Genomic DNA, 14,941 nt, shown 5'->3' on the forward strand with positions numbered 1-14,941 from the left:
CGTGCAAATTCAGTTTATAGGTCAATTCGTTCTCGAGACATCGTACAGACAGACAAAGGAAATTATCCAGGTCCTCGAGTGATATTCTTCTCTAATGCTCAGCCAATAAATATTTACTATTTCAATTAATTGTTATTTTTATTTATTGAAATGATTCATTTTATAAAAATATATATCGAAAACTAATTAGGTGTAGCTTTTTCACAAGCTCTATTTTGGTTTCTTTTATTGTTGCTCTTACTCTTTGTTTGGATTTATTTAAAAAATGTTGTTATATTTTGTGTTAGTATTGCAGACTGTATTCAAATCCGTAAATGATCGTAAATGATCTTCCAGTATGCGTGTGTTCACCAACTACTTTTCCTTGACAAAATATAAACCATACTGCCGTAATGAGGATAAGGAAAATCATAAGTGCTGTGATTTTGTTTATTTATATGAAATGTTATAGTTAATCTTATTTAAAAAATTCAAAAAGAAATAAAACCATTGTTTTTTTATAGTGGAGATAAAAATAACAGAGTTTATCCTTTGTCTGTTAGTTACCACACAAGCTAAACCCAAGCACTATTAATTTAAAATGAATTTTCCTCTCGGGTTTATCTATTTTGGAACAGGAAAACCCGTTGAGAACCTAGTGCAGATCAGTGCATATGGATATTGTTGCACTGGATCTGTGAAAACCCAAGTGCCAGAAGCAGCACTCAAAGATAATTACTGTCCACGGACATCCACTTCAGACCAATCAGTCATTATGCTTGAAAGTTGTAATCATCTTGTTACTGAAGAGACATACTCAATTTTATTGAAACAGAATTTGTCATTAATTTTAAATGGGTTTTCCTCTCGGGTTTATCTATTTTGGAACAGGAAAACCCGTTAAGAACCTAGTGCAGATCAGCGCCTATGGATATTGTTGTCATTGAGGATGAGGAAGCCTTGAAAGATTGACATTGAGAGTTATAGAAGATGCTTGCAAGGTCTCTAATTTTACAATATCCAGCATTCCTTCCTTTATGAGTTCCTTTAGTTTATGATTTATGCAGGTCTTATCAGTTATAGTTTTATGCCGTGTGTTTCCTCTAGAGCGAGTGTTATAAAATTACTGTTGCACATTTCATGTTTGTATGCATATTCCCATGTCAGAGGAGTTATCAAGGATGTGAACCTGCTCAGAAGTTGATGACCGTGACCAAAGACAGGAGAGAACTTGTTTATTCTATATGATGTTATGAATAGCTAGATTTTGTGAACCTGCTTAAACCAGTTACTGTTTAAATCCTTCAGTTGTCATTTTTATATGGAAAGCCTCATTTGATATGGAAATTGTATTTATTGGGGGTGCGGGTGGGTGAAGGGAGGATTTTTTCAAAACCACATTGTGTACAGTTTAGCTATTCTTGGGGAGACTAAAAGTAATATACGTCCTACTGAACTTTTCATTATTTACAATCTTTAATAATAAAAGTTAATTCTAATCATAAATGCTGTTTACATTAAGGTTTTTTTATTTGAATTTTTTTTCTTTATTTTGATATATGGATTTATTTCTTTTGTGACATAAGGTTTTAAAAAATATATTAAAACCTAAATATATTATTAAACATAAAATATAATTATATATATTAAATAAATATATTAGGTTAAATTAGGTAGGTTATATATTTAGGTTAGTAGCTTAGGTTAAATATATTATTTGTTAACTATTTCAAGTAATTGTATTACCATTTGATATCCAAATGCTACATTTATTTTTTTTTAATATAAACAATGTACTTTTGTAGTTTCAGTAATTTACGGAAATAAATGTGATTTGATTTGATGTGAAATAGGAACTCTTCTTTATTTTTGAAATTTATGGTCTCAGATAAATGTTGATGGGAAAGAAAAGAGCAACATAATTAAGTCAAGTAATTGTCAATTGTAATACTATGTAGTTATCTTAGAGTTTTGGAGGGAACAAAACACCATTAATAGCAAGAGAGCGGTATGCCATCTTTGGTAGCTTGGACAGAGGTGGTGAATTTTCTCAGGAGGACTTGATAGGTTGTTTTCGGCGGTTTGTTGAACTGCTGAAGTTGTAGACTGGTAGGCCTCATGGTGTTTCCGGGGTGCGCAAAAAACCCTTGAGGCTTAAGTGCATGGCAGTAGGCCGCCCCAAGGAAAAAAAAAAAAAAAAAAAAAGAGTTCATTGCAAGTGAAATCTTACAATCATGTTCACGTTCTTGGTAAACCACCTCTTCCGAAAAAAAAAACAGTCATTTTTTTATAAAACCATATATATTAATATTTATTTATAAATAACATACACCCGGTTGTTATTCATATTAAATACCTAACAAATACAGATTCTTTAAAGAAAATATCTTCCAAAACATCCATGATTGGGTAAAATTTAGAAGAAAAAGTACAGCATTATGTTGGAAATTAATGTACTACTAAGGTCTATGCATCTACCATAGGACTTTGGGAAGAATTAATTCTGTTCCTACCTATCTTAAACTTTTACCTACTATATGCAGTAGAGTGAACATAAGGTACTCGATAAGCTCTTTACGTAACTGTATGCAAGAGGGTGAACATGAGGTACTCGATAAGCCCTGTACATCACTGTATGTAAGACAGTGAACTTGAGGTACTCGAAAAGCCCTTTTCACCACTGTATGCAAGAGGGTGAACATAAGGTACTTGTTAAGCGCTTTACATCACTGTACGCGAGAGAGTGAACTTGAGGTACTCAATCAACACTTTCTCCACTGTATGCAGGACAGTGAACTTAGGTACTCTTTTAATTTTAACATTGATTGTGGTAAGGGAAAGATTTTAAAAAAATTGAAAAACAGTTGATTACAATAGTTTTTTGCTGCTCTGTATGATAACCCAACAGTTAAATCATGTGTCAATAGCAGTTTTGCAGTAAATAAATATGAAAATTTGAGTCTTCAATGTTAATCTTAAATTGAAAAATTTTAGTAATTTTTTAAAATTCCATTAACACTATAATCTTATATATTTGTTTATTTTCTTTATTTATTTAACTTCTGGCCATCCAAATATTTTGAAATCATATAGAAAAAACTCAGTATTAACAATGCTACATAAGAAAATTACTTATGTGGTCATTACAATTTTATGCGAGAAATAGTAATTTAAAAGGGAATCATATTTTCCCTCCATAAATATGGGAATAGTCCTTCCGGCTTATTCAGACAAAGTAGGTAGACCTTGTGTGACAACTGAAATATTATGTTAAATTGAAGCATAATACTTCTCATGGGTTTTACATGTAATCAATATCTGGAAAACAGTTTCGATACCAAAAATTGTGTATTACAAAATGTTTAGGAAATGTTACAAGCATTGGAGACGACTTTTTCTATTTATAGGTCCATAAATAACAGCGTTTTGAATTCTTTTTAAGTTTGAATGACTGCCATGTTGGAAGAAATGGTGTGTCAAGTTGACCAACAGACAGCTGAGATATTTATAAGATCAATTTTTTGTCAATTTTCAACATATTTGGTCTTTATTTGGGACATTATCATTCCCACAAGCCTTGATATATGATAGGCAGACACACGCACACACACACATTCACTTTATTTTATCATTCACACAACATAAAAATAACTATTTAAAGTGCTCCACTGTGGATGAACAACAAAGAAGGAAAACAGACTGCGCTATTTTACCTACTGTAAAATGATTTTGAATTTTAGTGGCAATTTAGTATAAAATATGCTAATAATTTTGTCAACTATGCTCGATCATCATCTGACATTGTTCGCTTTGTAAATGTGATTGAAAATAAAGTGATTTGTAAACCGTGCACATATGCATGTGTGTGTGCGCGCGCACACGCACACATGCATGTAAACTTTGGAAATTATACGGAAAGTTTTGGTAAGTACTGGTATGAGAACAATTGCAATAGGCTGACTTGTAAACATAAGTTACCAACAAAATTAATTATAAAATAAATTTAAATATTTTAAAGTCAATGTTTTAAATGTTAGAAAGTGTATTAAATTATCTACGATTCAAAGAAAGAATTACAGGTTTCCATTGTAAATGATTTGATTTATAATAATTTGATACTTTGCATTTCAGTAAAATATGCCTTGGCAGTTTATCAAGGTTTATTAAAAGTTATATAATACGTATGTATAATATTATATAATATATATGTTAAATTAACCTAAAGTTAAAATTCCATACACTGAGAAAGCCTAATTGTTGACCAAGAATATAATTGAATATAGCCATTGGATGTGCTTGTTGCAAGTTGAATGACCCTAACAGCACAGATCCAGTTTGTGTCCGCTTTCTCTGCACTGGAGACCTTCACAGCCTCTAGGATTCCCTTGTCTTTATCAAAACCGGTTTCTCCTTCCAATTAACTGGAATTGAAATTTTGTCAAAAACAATCAGTAAACAGCAAATGAGTCCTGTTTCCAAAGAAAAAATTAGTGAATGCAAAGAACAACATGATTGTGGTTAAAAACCTAACCTGTTACATTATAGTACTATCAAGTTTAATGCCAAGGCCTCTCCGGTCTGGTACATCTGTCTGTCTGTAGATACGCTGTGGCCTTCCTCAAGAAATTACTGTCTGAATCATCGCATTATTAATCCTTTATTAATTATTAAATCCTTTTATATCCTTTATAATTATTAAACCATCGCATTGACGAAAACCTTAGTTGGAAAGTACATGTAGAAAATGTTGTAAAAAAGATTAGGTCAATATCTTTTGTATTTTTGCATATGAGAGACTGTGTCCCCCTTGATACCATAAAAATTATTTATCATGCATACGTAGAGTCAATCCTGAGATACGGTATAGTTCTGTGGGGCCAATCCTCAAATATCAAGTATGTTTTAAATATCCAAAAAAGAATAATTCGCATAGTTACAAACTCCAACCCACGTAGTTCATGTAGAACTCATTTTGTGAATTTAAAAATTTTAACAGTAATAGGATTGTACATCCATGAAATTTTAACTTATATTCACTTTGAAAAAAATGCTTTGCCAGACCATCTCAGGTTTCAGCATAATTATAATACAAGAAATGGCCTCGTTTTAAGATATCCATCCCATCGCTTAGCTCTTTTTCAAAAAAGTCCAATATATGCGGGGTTGAAGCTGTACAATGGTTTACCTGCGGCATATAAGGAAATGAACCAAAAAGAGTTCAAAGAAAAATTGAAAAATGAACTATTGAACACAGCATTTTATTCATTACAAGAATATTTTGAAAGTGATTTGTATCTTGGTTTTTAGGATAAGTATTTTATTTTCTCTGTAATTGTAAATTGATACTAATTGACCTTATTAATTTTTTATAAGGTTTGACGATGCACCTGTTTTTCTATGTGTATGTACATATTGTAAACGTCTTGTGCAAATAAAGTATGTCTAATGTCTAATGTCTATGTCTAATCAATATATATTTTCCGATTAAAGATTGTTAGGCCTTATGAAAATCTAGAATATCAATTGGTAGTAATATTTCAAGTAATTAAAGCACTTTACCACTAGCGTGTAACAGTGTTGTGCAATGATCATAAAATCCAATTAATGCTGAGAGTATGCTTGCAGACCATAATATTAATTATTATAAAAAATATTTTAATAATAAAATATCGGATACTTTCAGTGTTTTTATTAATTAATTGAGAGTTTATTGATAATGGTACTATAGTGAATATTCTTTAATTTGATAACATTTACTGTGTGGCAATATGTACATTTATTTTCCTTCATTGTTAATTTTTTTTTAAGTAACGTGTCATCTACAAATGGTATTTAAAAAGTTTATTTTGCACCCTTGCTTGACTGTTTTATGGCTGGATTTTTAAATTGAAAAGAAACTTAAAAAACCTAGCGTGAAACATGAAGAATCAACATTTAGATTGAGTTGAAATCAATTCGTTGAGTTGTGATGAATTATCTCTCGCATGGCATTTTTGACTTCAGTATTGAGATACACCTTTCCCTTAATGAGTAAATGTTGAAGTAGTCTAAATTAGCTACTTGATGAAAAACTTTATACAATGTAAGAATTAAGAAGTATAAACCACATATAACACTTTTATTGTGGTTTATACTTCTTAATTTTGTACTAAAAATTTTTGGAGGCTTGACTAATAATATGGATTTAAGAAATATACCCAGTTTGTACGTTCTGTAAAACTGATTTTAATTATTGTATGTCTCTGGCGGTATATTTACCACTTTTACATATTCAAAGTTATGATGACAGATGTTCACTGTAGAATCTAGAGAATATTACCATCTCTGATTGTCGTTTGAGATCACTAACTCAGGAGCAAACTGAACAGTGGGTTCTCAGACAGGAATTTATAGAAGAAAAAAACAAAAAGGAAAATTGGTTTATGGTTATTAAGACTATTTTGGTGTCCAAGGAATTAGATTAGACTACTTGGAAAAGGAAAGAACAATTATAGGTGTACAGTATGCATTATTATGCAACTAATTGAAAAAGTATTGGTAGGCCTTAGTCAGAGCAGCGAATGTAGACTCTGTGGAGAAGAGGAGGAGTCAGCGGATCACATTTGGTTGGATTGTCCTGCCATCGTAGAGACTAGGAAAAGATACTTGGGAGCATGCCCCAAGGACATTAGAGAACAGGAGCCCTTAAATCTGATTGGCTTTTGCAAAAGCCTCGGTCTTTGAGGGCACAAATTAAAGTAAGGGAGGCGCAAAGGTCCTTTTAGGACTAAGTGCGGGGACAAACTGTCCTCTTCCCTCAGGAAGGAAAAAAAAAAATTGAAAAAGTAAAAAAACTATAAAATGTTTTACTCCTAGCCTATATAAACTCTTTATTCCTACTCATTCCCATGAGTTGTGACCACATGATTGAAAAATACAGAGTTTAACACTATTCAAAACTTCTCAGCCTCCATATATGAGTTTATTTCAGTTACCATCAATATTCGAAAAATGTTTAGCCGGAAAGAGACTTTACAAGATTGAAACGTGATAAAAGTATTTATTTTTTGCTAAGATTAATGATTCAACGTGACTAAAAATTGGTGTCATTTCCTCGGAGAGAAAATTATACTGAGAACAACCTTGATATTCTCGACCTTGATACTGTCTTGCAAGTCCTGTCACATCCCTGAGTTACCACGAACTTTTCAAACCATGTACATTTTCTTTGCAGATTTGATAAAAACCACCTTTATATTATACAAGGAATTGTTCAAAACTCATGCACAATTGCAACTAATGATAGATTGTCTTTTATAATTCTTTAGATCACATAAAAAATAGCAAAAAATAAAATTGTTCTGACAAAATTTGTGGAAATCAAAGTAAGGAAAAATAGAGTATGGATGCACAGGAAGAGCTTTCTTGTATTCTATTATTGTAGTATATTATTCTAGTATTGTTTTCATGTTTTCAAGATTATTCTGTTTTGTAAATTACAATCCTCCTTCTTAAAACCCTAATTTATTTTGAATAATTTATAATAAAAATATAACAAAGAACATGAATTGTTGTAACATTTTGAATTTGTTTTTGTGGATCGTAACAATGGTTCAAAATGAACCATAATAGTAACAATGGAGATTGTTCTAAAATGCACAACTGAATGAAAGTGCTTCTTACATGGTGTCATCCTTCTTCCATAAATTGGATTAAATTGTTTCTTCAACCTCTGGGATGAGTGCAAGGAAATATTAGGTACTTTGGAACCAATAACATTAGGTAACAACAGTTTTGTCATGTATTATTCAAATATTTTTGTACTTAAAATAGTTGAAAGTGGTAATTGCTAAAATTTTTAAGTTGTCTGTCTGTGCGAGAACTCTTGATAGAAAAATCCTAGAGATTTCGAAAGTTGGTACATAAGTTCCTCTTAGTTCTAAGGACAAACATTATTGAATTTGAGGTCAGTTCAAAGGGCAGCAAAGTAACTAGTAAAATTTAAACATTTTTATATCGGCCTTATTATAATACAATATTTTAATAGGTAACCATAATCGAAATGAGAAAAATGCAGAATAAGCATATTACTAAATAAGCAAAGTATACTATAAGTTAATTGTTTAATATGTTTCAGTAAATTACATTTGATGAATTTATTTTCGTAGATCGTTTCGTTTCTTAGAAAGATGGAGCATTTTAACTTAACCTGCAATGTTGTTATGTTCTGTCAGGTCCTTAAATATTTTATTGTATTGATTTATTATTAATAATTTTCAATAGGTACAAATAAAGGTACAGATGGTTTATAAATAACATTATAATTAATATCTACACAAATACAATTGTAACATTTTAATTGATAAATAAATAATAGTGTAATATAATAACAACAATAATATAAACATGTAACTAATTTTAAGGACGGCTCTGCCCCACATTATGCAGAAGTTCTACAGTTACCTTGTTGATCTCGTTTTTGATTACCTCCGCACGACTTGGTGGGGGCGTCGATCACAAACTTGTCTTCTGCAATCTTGGCTTCTGTCGTTCCTTCAAGTGTTGTCGTTTCCAGAGCCGCCTCCTGGTCTGTGGTCGTGTCCGTGTCCATATCCACCTCATCCGGGAACTTGATAATGTCGTCAATGTCCGCACTTCCAGTTTTCTCGTTCTTGGTGCTATCACTTGGGGCTGCATCAGCTGGAGTGTTGTGCACTGTTGTGAGGTGTGTTGGGTCCTCTGCCGGGCAGTTGGTACACCTGCTGTCCACTGTCACCAGGGTTGTAGCTGCTGCTAGCACGTACAACCACCTCATGTTCGGCTCTAGCTAGAGGACACAGAGATTACAACTCACCTCCACAGTTTTAGGTTAGGTCAGGAGTACAGCCGGACCGGTAGTCACCAATCTGTCTGTGTGGCCTTCACCGGCCTACCGGCGTTACAAGTCTTGTTTTCCCATTCGGATGACCTACAAAACAATTTTGTTGTTGTGGTGGAACTAAGGACTTGTTTTGCTGAATATGGGTAGCTATTAGCTGGTTCTACTGAGTTACTCAAAAATACACATTTTTATTTTGACTGATTTTTACGTGATTTTTAAATCTAATAATATTACTGTGACATTAATTAGCTTAAACTGTAATTTTTGTAAGGTTATTTATAAAATACCTTGCTGAATAACGTGGTACGATTTGTATTTTTGTATTCTAAATATTTCTTTTTCAACTTTTTGTAATTTAAAAATTTATAAATAGTTTTTATACAATATAAAAAAACCTTGTTTAATTTTTATATTTAAGTAGTATAAATCTGGAAAAGACACAGTCCACTAGTTATATTGTAAGTTTAACTTTATTGTTTGACAAATAATTTATTACCTATATTTTAAATAACTGTTATGTTATTAACTCCACAGTACAGGGATATCTTTATATTAGTATAATGAATGATCAACTAAAACCCGTTTAAAAATTATTTTAACAATTATTTCTGTTTAAATGGTCCACATGTGTATATTTAGTTGTTTATTGTTTATTTAGATGTTAATGTACACACTGACGATGGATCAATACCAAAACACGTATCTGGAAATAAAATAATTTTAAAAAGGATTTTAGTTTACCATTCATTATATTGTTATTTAAATAAATAATAATGAAAAAAAACTTTGAACGTTACATGATACTGAAGTATTATTAGATCTGGAAATCACAATCAAATCTCTTTATTGTCGTAAGGCAGTTACTATTGCATTGACAATCAAAATTCGATCTATTTTGTCAATAACTAAACTGGTAGCAGTCAAACTATGGCATAAGTTACCTAATTTGGGCTAAAAAATGAAGATGCTGTAAGGTTAGGCCTGTTTTGGACACTCCTACCTATTGGAGTGGGGTTTTGCTGCAGTCCTCTTGTTTGTATTACTGTAGAAATAATTAAAATATGAAAATTGTAAGACATCTTAGTAAACATTATACTAAGCTCTCTATTTAAAAATATCCTAAATGTTCAAAACTTAATACAACTTACAAGTTTCCAAGTAAAGAGATTTTGATGTTTTTAATTTTTCTTCCTGCTGTATTTTTTGTTGTTTATGAGTACTTTTACTATACTGTAAATATAAATATATTGTTAGTGAGTGTTAATGTTAGTGCTGTAGTGTGTGTGTGTAGTGTTTGTTTTAATCATCTCTAAAAGTGAGCTAGAAGGATGCCAAAATCTTGGCTCACGGCCGTTTTTAAACTGGTTCTGTGGTATAGATATCAGATCTCGCAGTTGATTATAAAATCTTATTAATGAAGTGAGATATCGGTTTGTCGTCTTCAAAGTGTTAAAACATTTGAATATTGCAGTAATTTAATCAGTCATAGAGTCAAACTTACCTTTACAATAAAAAAATAAATTTTTGGGCTACAAATAATAAAAATTAAAAAAAAAACAATGAAATTTAACAAATATTTGTTGATTAATTTAACAAATTTATTTATCGTACCAAACAAAAAACAATCTTATAACATTTGATACATGATGTGTAGATAAGAATATAATAATTGAAAAAAGTTTTAAAACTAAAAGAGTTTTTGTATATACCTGCATTCAAAATTTGAGAAAATTTGTCAGTTGGTTTGGTTAAAGCCGATTCTTATATACATTAGTTAACACACACAAATTTAAAAATACACTATTTTCAGGACACACACATACAGAACCATATTCTCCGTTTATTTTAACAATGAAACCAAGATTCAATTTTTTACTGTCACAGTACTATTATAGGAACTTTAAAAATCCTTAGCACATTTGGAATAACATTTGTAAACTCTGTTATGTAGCTTGTTTAAAAGATGGTTTAGATCTAAATAAATTATTTAATAAACATTTTAAGAAGGAATTTAGTAAACTAATTATAAGGCACATTCAGAATTGTCTTAAATGTGTTTTAAAATTATTCACAATAACATTAATTAGAATAATTATATATTTTAGTATACTTTACTGTAGATCTCAGTCTATAATTTGTATTACAGATACATATTCACAGTCCACGAGCAGGTACAGAAGTTATGTTGTGTCGGACTCATACAGCTGGGACCTCAAAGATTGAAAGAAAAGGATCAGGTGAGCCAGATCAAAATTCATCTGCTTTCCATGTAACTACCTTTTTGCTAGTTTTGTACTATTGGCTAGGAAAGTCAAATAGTATTTTAACACTCAAAAGCAGTTGTTCGAAATTAATAAGGGATACATTAAAAGCAGAAGAAACAGTGATGGCCTGTGTGTTATTCACACATGAAATGAAGTGAAATGAAAATGCAATAAAAAATGTCTTTATTGAACACAAAAAATAACATATTCAATTGGCTGGCGAGGTTAGGACTATTAAGTCCTCTCTTACACCTAACCATAAATTTATTAGTGTAAAACAGAGCCACAGTATAGTCTGCATTACTGTTTTACATTGAAAAATGATAATCTATGTATAAAATAATAAAATGAAAAGAATGTTCTTTGTAAAATTAAAAATAAATAAATAAAATAAAAATTAGAAGGAAATTAAAAGACATTACCCCTCACCATTTGTACAAAGCCATTGTCCCTATACCCTATGCCACGATATTGTCAACCCAACGAGGCCCGAAACAGATGGCCCTTAAGCACCCCTCGAAACCGCTCCCGACTACAAATACCTCTGATATGATTCAGGAGATTATTCCAGAGTCAACAAGCAGAGACTGTGAGTGATTTATTGTAAATAGAAGATCTATGAACAGGAATAGAGATCAAAGAGGCTCCACGTCGAGTATTCCAATTGCTTGTTTCAGAAATAAAAGAAAAACGTTCAGACAAATAAGAAGGGGAATAATTTTTATACAAAATAGAATGTAATATGCTAAGAATGTGGAACTGGCAAGAGTAGGTTCAATTTTAGCAGATGTAACTGATTAATGAAACATGAACAATGTGTTTGTTAATTTTTTTGATATAAGTAACTTTCATCTTACAAAGGTGTTATCGGGATAATCAGTCTCAGATACACGATATTGAAATTGACACTAATAACACTGTGTCAATTCATTGTGCATGATCAGCTGGCATGAAATTTGATCATTTTAGAGTGCTCTTAGCTCTTAATATGTATAGGTATCATATAGCAGACACTTAGGGGAATAGCTCACCACAAAGGTTCTCTGATCAGTGGAATCTCTCAAGGTGATCAACAGAACTGGAAGCTGTCTTGATCAATCCACCCATCCCACACGTGTGAGTTGGGTAGGTGAGTGGGGTCAACATTAGCACCAGTGTTCTTTATTTGAATGCGCTCTTCTTTTCTTACTTTCCTGTTTGTTTAAAAACAATCTGGATGAAATTCAGAATTGCATATAGTCTTATTGTCAATTTACCGTACGCACTGTTACAGCCCTATGTCATATGATTATAAAATTTTCAGTAGAACTCTAGTATCTACACACTCAAACAAGTGAAAACCATAAGTGATGTAACAAAAGCAGTGTACTTTGCTCTTTTTGTAACCAACATAATATATAACCTTGATGTCTGAGGAGCATCCTCCTCAGTAAATAACCAAAGAATATTACTTATACAAAAAGACAATCAGAATTCTGACTGGACTTCAGAGAGGCTTGGAATCGTAACTATTATTGATGTCTGTCTATACAGGGTGTTCCATAACTCTCTGGACAAAGGTGTACCACGTTATTGCTCAGGTCAAGATAAACATATTTCACCATATGAACTTGGGTCTCTGGTGCTTAGTTTCCCATCTGTCTGTATGTGTTTTTTATTAAAAAATTAATATCTCATAACCGTTAAATTAAATTGTACCAAATTTAGCTAAAATTTTTAAGATAGCAAGACCAGCTGTTGTTTATTTAGTTTTTGTATTGTTGGCTATTCACTGAGAACCTCAATGTGGGCCATGTCTTGTCACAATAAATTTGCTCTATATCAGTTACTTATTATTCGATTTAAATAATGTTGGTGTCTTTAGGTTTGTGATAAAATCCTCTAAAAACTGTTATTCATGTAATTCTTGAGAAAAACTGCTGGTTTTTATGATATTCAAAATTTAAAAGTTTTAATGGCTACCATTTTGAAAATATTAAAAATAATTTTATGATAATTTGTTTTGGTAATTGTTATTGTTATAATAAACATTTGAACCAAATTTGGTATTAATAAACTTATTAGTTTTTAAGATATTCATTTTTTTATAAAAAGCACAAATGGACAGACAGATGAGAAACTAAGCATCGGAGACCCATGTTCATATTGTGAAATATGCTTGTCTTGACCTGAACAATAACATGGTATACCTTTGTCCAGAGATTTACGGGACACCCTATATACAAGAAGTTGTGATGCATACTGATGGTGAAAGGTTTTATCTACATATGCACAACACATGTAGTGTTCAGCTCTACAGTGTTCCAGCACTCCGCCAGGTGATTGAAGAATTAAATTGGCAGGTCCTGCCAAACTAAAGAAACAACAAATGAGAACAAACTGAAGACAAGACTTCACACCTGGCTGGTTGAATGGCCTTTCTATTCAATATAAGGTCATAGCCAGTGAGGAGGGTCCAAGGGGTCCGGATCCCCCCCCAAATTTTTAATTACTTTTTTAGTAAACAATTATTATTATTTAAATAATTCAGTATTACTGACATGTCATACTGAAAGATCATTCACAACAAAGAAACGGGTTGAGGACTTTTTAAGGAACAAAATGTGGCCTTATGGAAAAAATATTCTCTGTCCACTACGGGAAAATAACAGTTATCTGGATCCACCCCCCTAAATTTTTTCCTGAATATGTTCTTGATTCAATAAATGGGTTCCTTCAACATGAATAGACTGAGTAACACAAAAACTCTTATTTAATACATTACAAATAATTTTTTGTACACAATCAATCATTTTATTGTGAAATTGAGACAATTTCTGTTCTTTATGAACATAGGATATTTTGATTGTTTGACTGTACAGCTGTGGAGGAGGGAGGGGTTCCTCATTACAAAATCAGACTAGACTCTTTAAAATAATGTTGAATCTAAAACATGGTGATTCTGTAAAAGGCCACATTATACATTTGAAATTTTTGACAGGATATGGTATGCATTTCCTGAAATCTATTTTAATTGCAAACCAAAATTTTCTTAAAGCTGATAATATAAACATTCATATATACAAGGAAAAAACATTATTTCAGAACACTGCAGTTTACAGGTTTACAAAAAAAGTCAAAGTAACAGTATCACTTTTAAAACTATTTACCTGACAGTATTCAGGAAGAAAATGTCACAGATATGTTTGTTTAAGATCAAAGTTATGAAGTGGATTATGAGTTTTAGTTTGAATTCCATCAATGAATTTTTAAATATATGTAACTATAAACCAGTTTATAGTTTAGATTATATTTTTCATTGTTGAAGATGCAACTTTTTAATGCAAAGAAAATTTATATACATGTAAAAAATTAAAAGTTATGTTTATACATTACATTTAAGTCAATCTATACATATAGAATTAGATTATGATGGTCACGACACTAGTAATTGTATGCCTGGTGTTTTTAATAAATAAAGAATATCTCAATTTGAAAATTCTGAGAAAATTGCACAGCAATTGTGAAATGTAAACAAAGGGACCTAAAAAAATTAGCATTCAAAGAGTGAAAATGTATCCTTACCGTGTATAAAAATCTATTCTTCTTTATTGTAATATAGACAGTAATTAATAAAAAATTGAACTCTACAACTTTAGTTATTCGTAAAAACTGTAAACACAACATAGGTCTATACTTCCTCAGAAGCTCTCTGCTTGTTCTGGAAGGTTATTTTTTAACTCTGCCTAATTGTAACTAAACCTATAACATTTCTTATTAGCAATGCCTTTTATTCGTTGTAGTGCTTTTAACAACAATAATGTGTACTCTTAGTGTAGCCTCTATTATAATAATACAA

At 31.2% G+C, this 14,941-nt stretch overlaps 1 protein-coding gene across 1 annotated transcript in view; it reads left to right on the forward strand.

Annotated features, from left to right (window-relative positions):
- LOC124355377 (general transcription factor 3C polypeptide 1) overlaps window positions 1-14,941 on the forward strand; it is a 109,339-nt gene that overhangs the window by 58,775 nt on the left and 35,623 nt on the right. Inside the window, exon 15 of the mRNA XM_046806495.1 lies at window positions 10,986-11,076. Coding sequence (XP_046662451.1) covers window positions 10,986-11,076 — 91 coding nt within the window. The remainder of the gene's footprint in view (window positions 1-10,985; window positions 11,077-14,941) is intronic.

The sequence above is a fragment of the Homalodisca vitripennis genome, chromosome 2, assembly GCF_021130785.1.
Source record: "Homalodisca vitripennis isolate AUS2020 chromosome 2, UT_GWSS_2.1, whole genome shotgun sequence".
Classification (NCBI taxonomy): Eukaryota; Metazoa; Arthropoda; class Insecta; order Hemiptera; family Cicadellidae; genus Homalodisca; species Homalodisca vitripennis.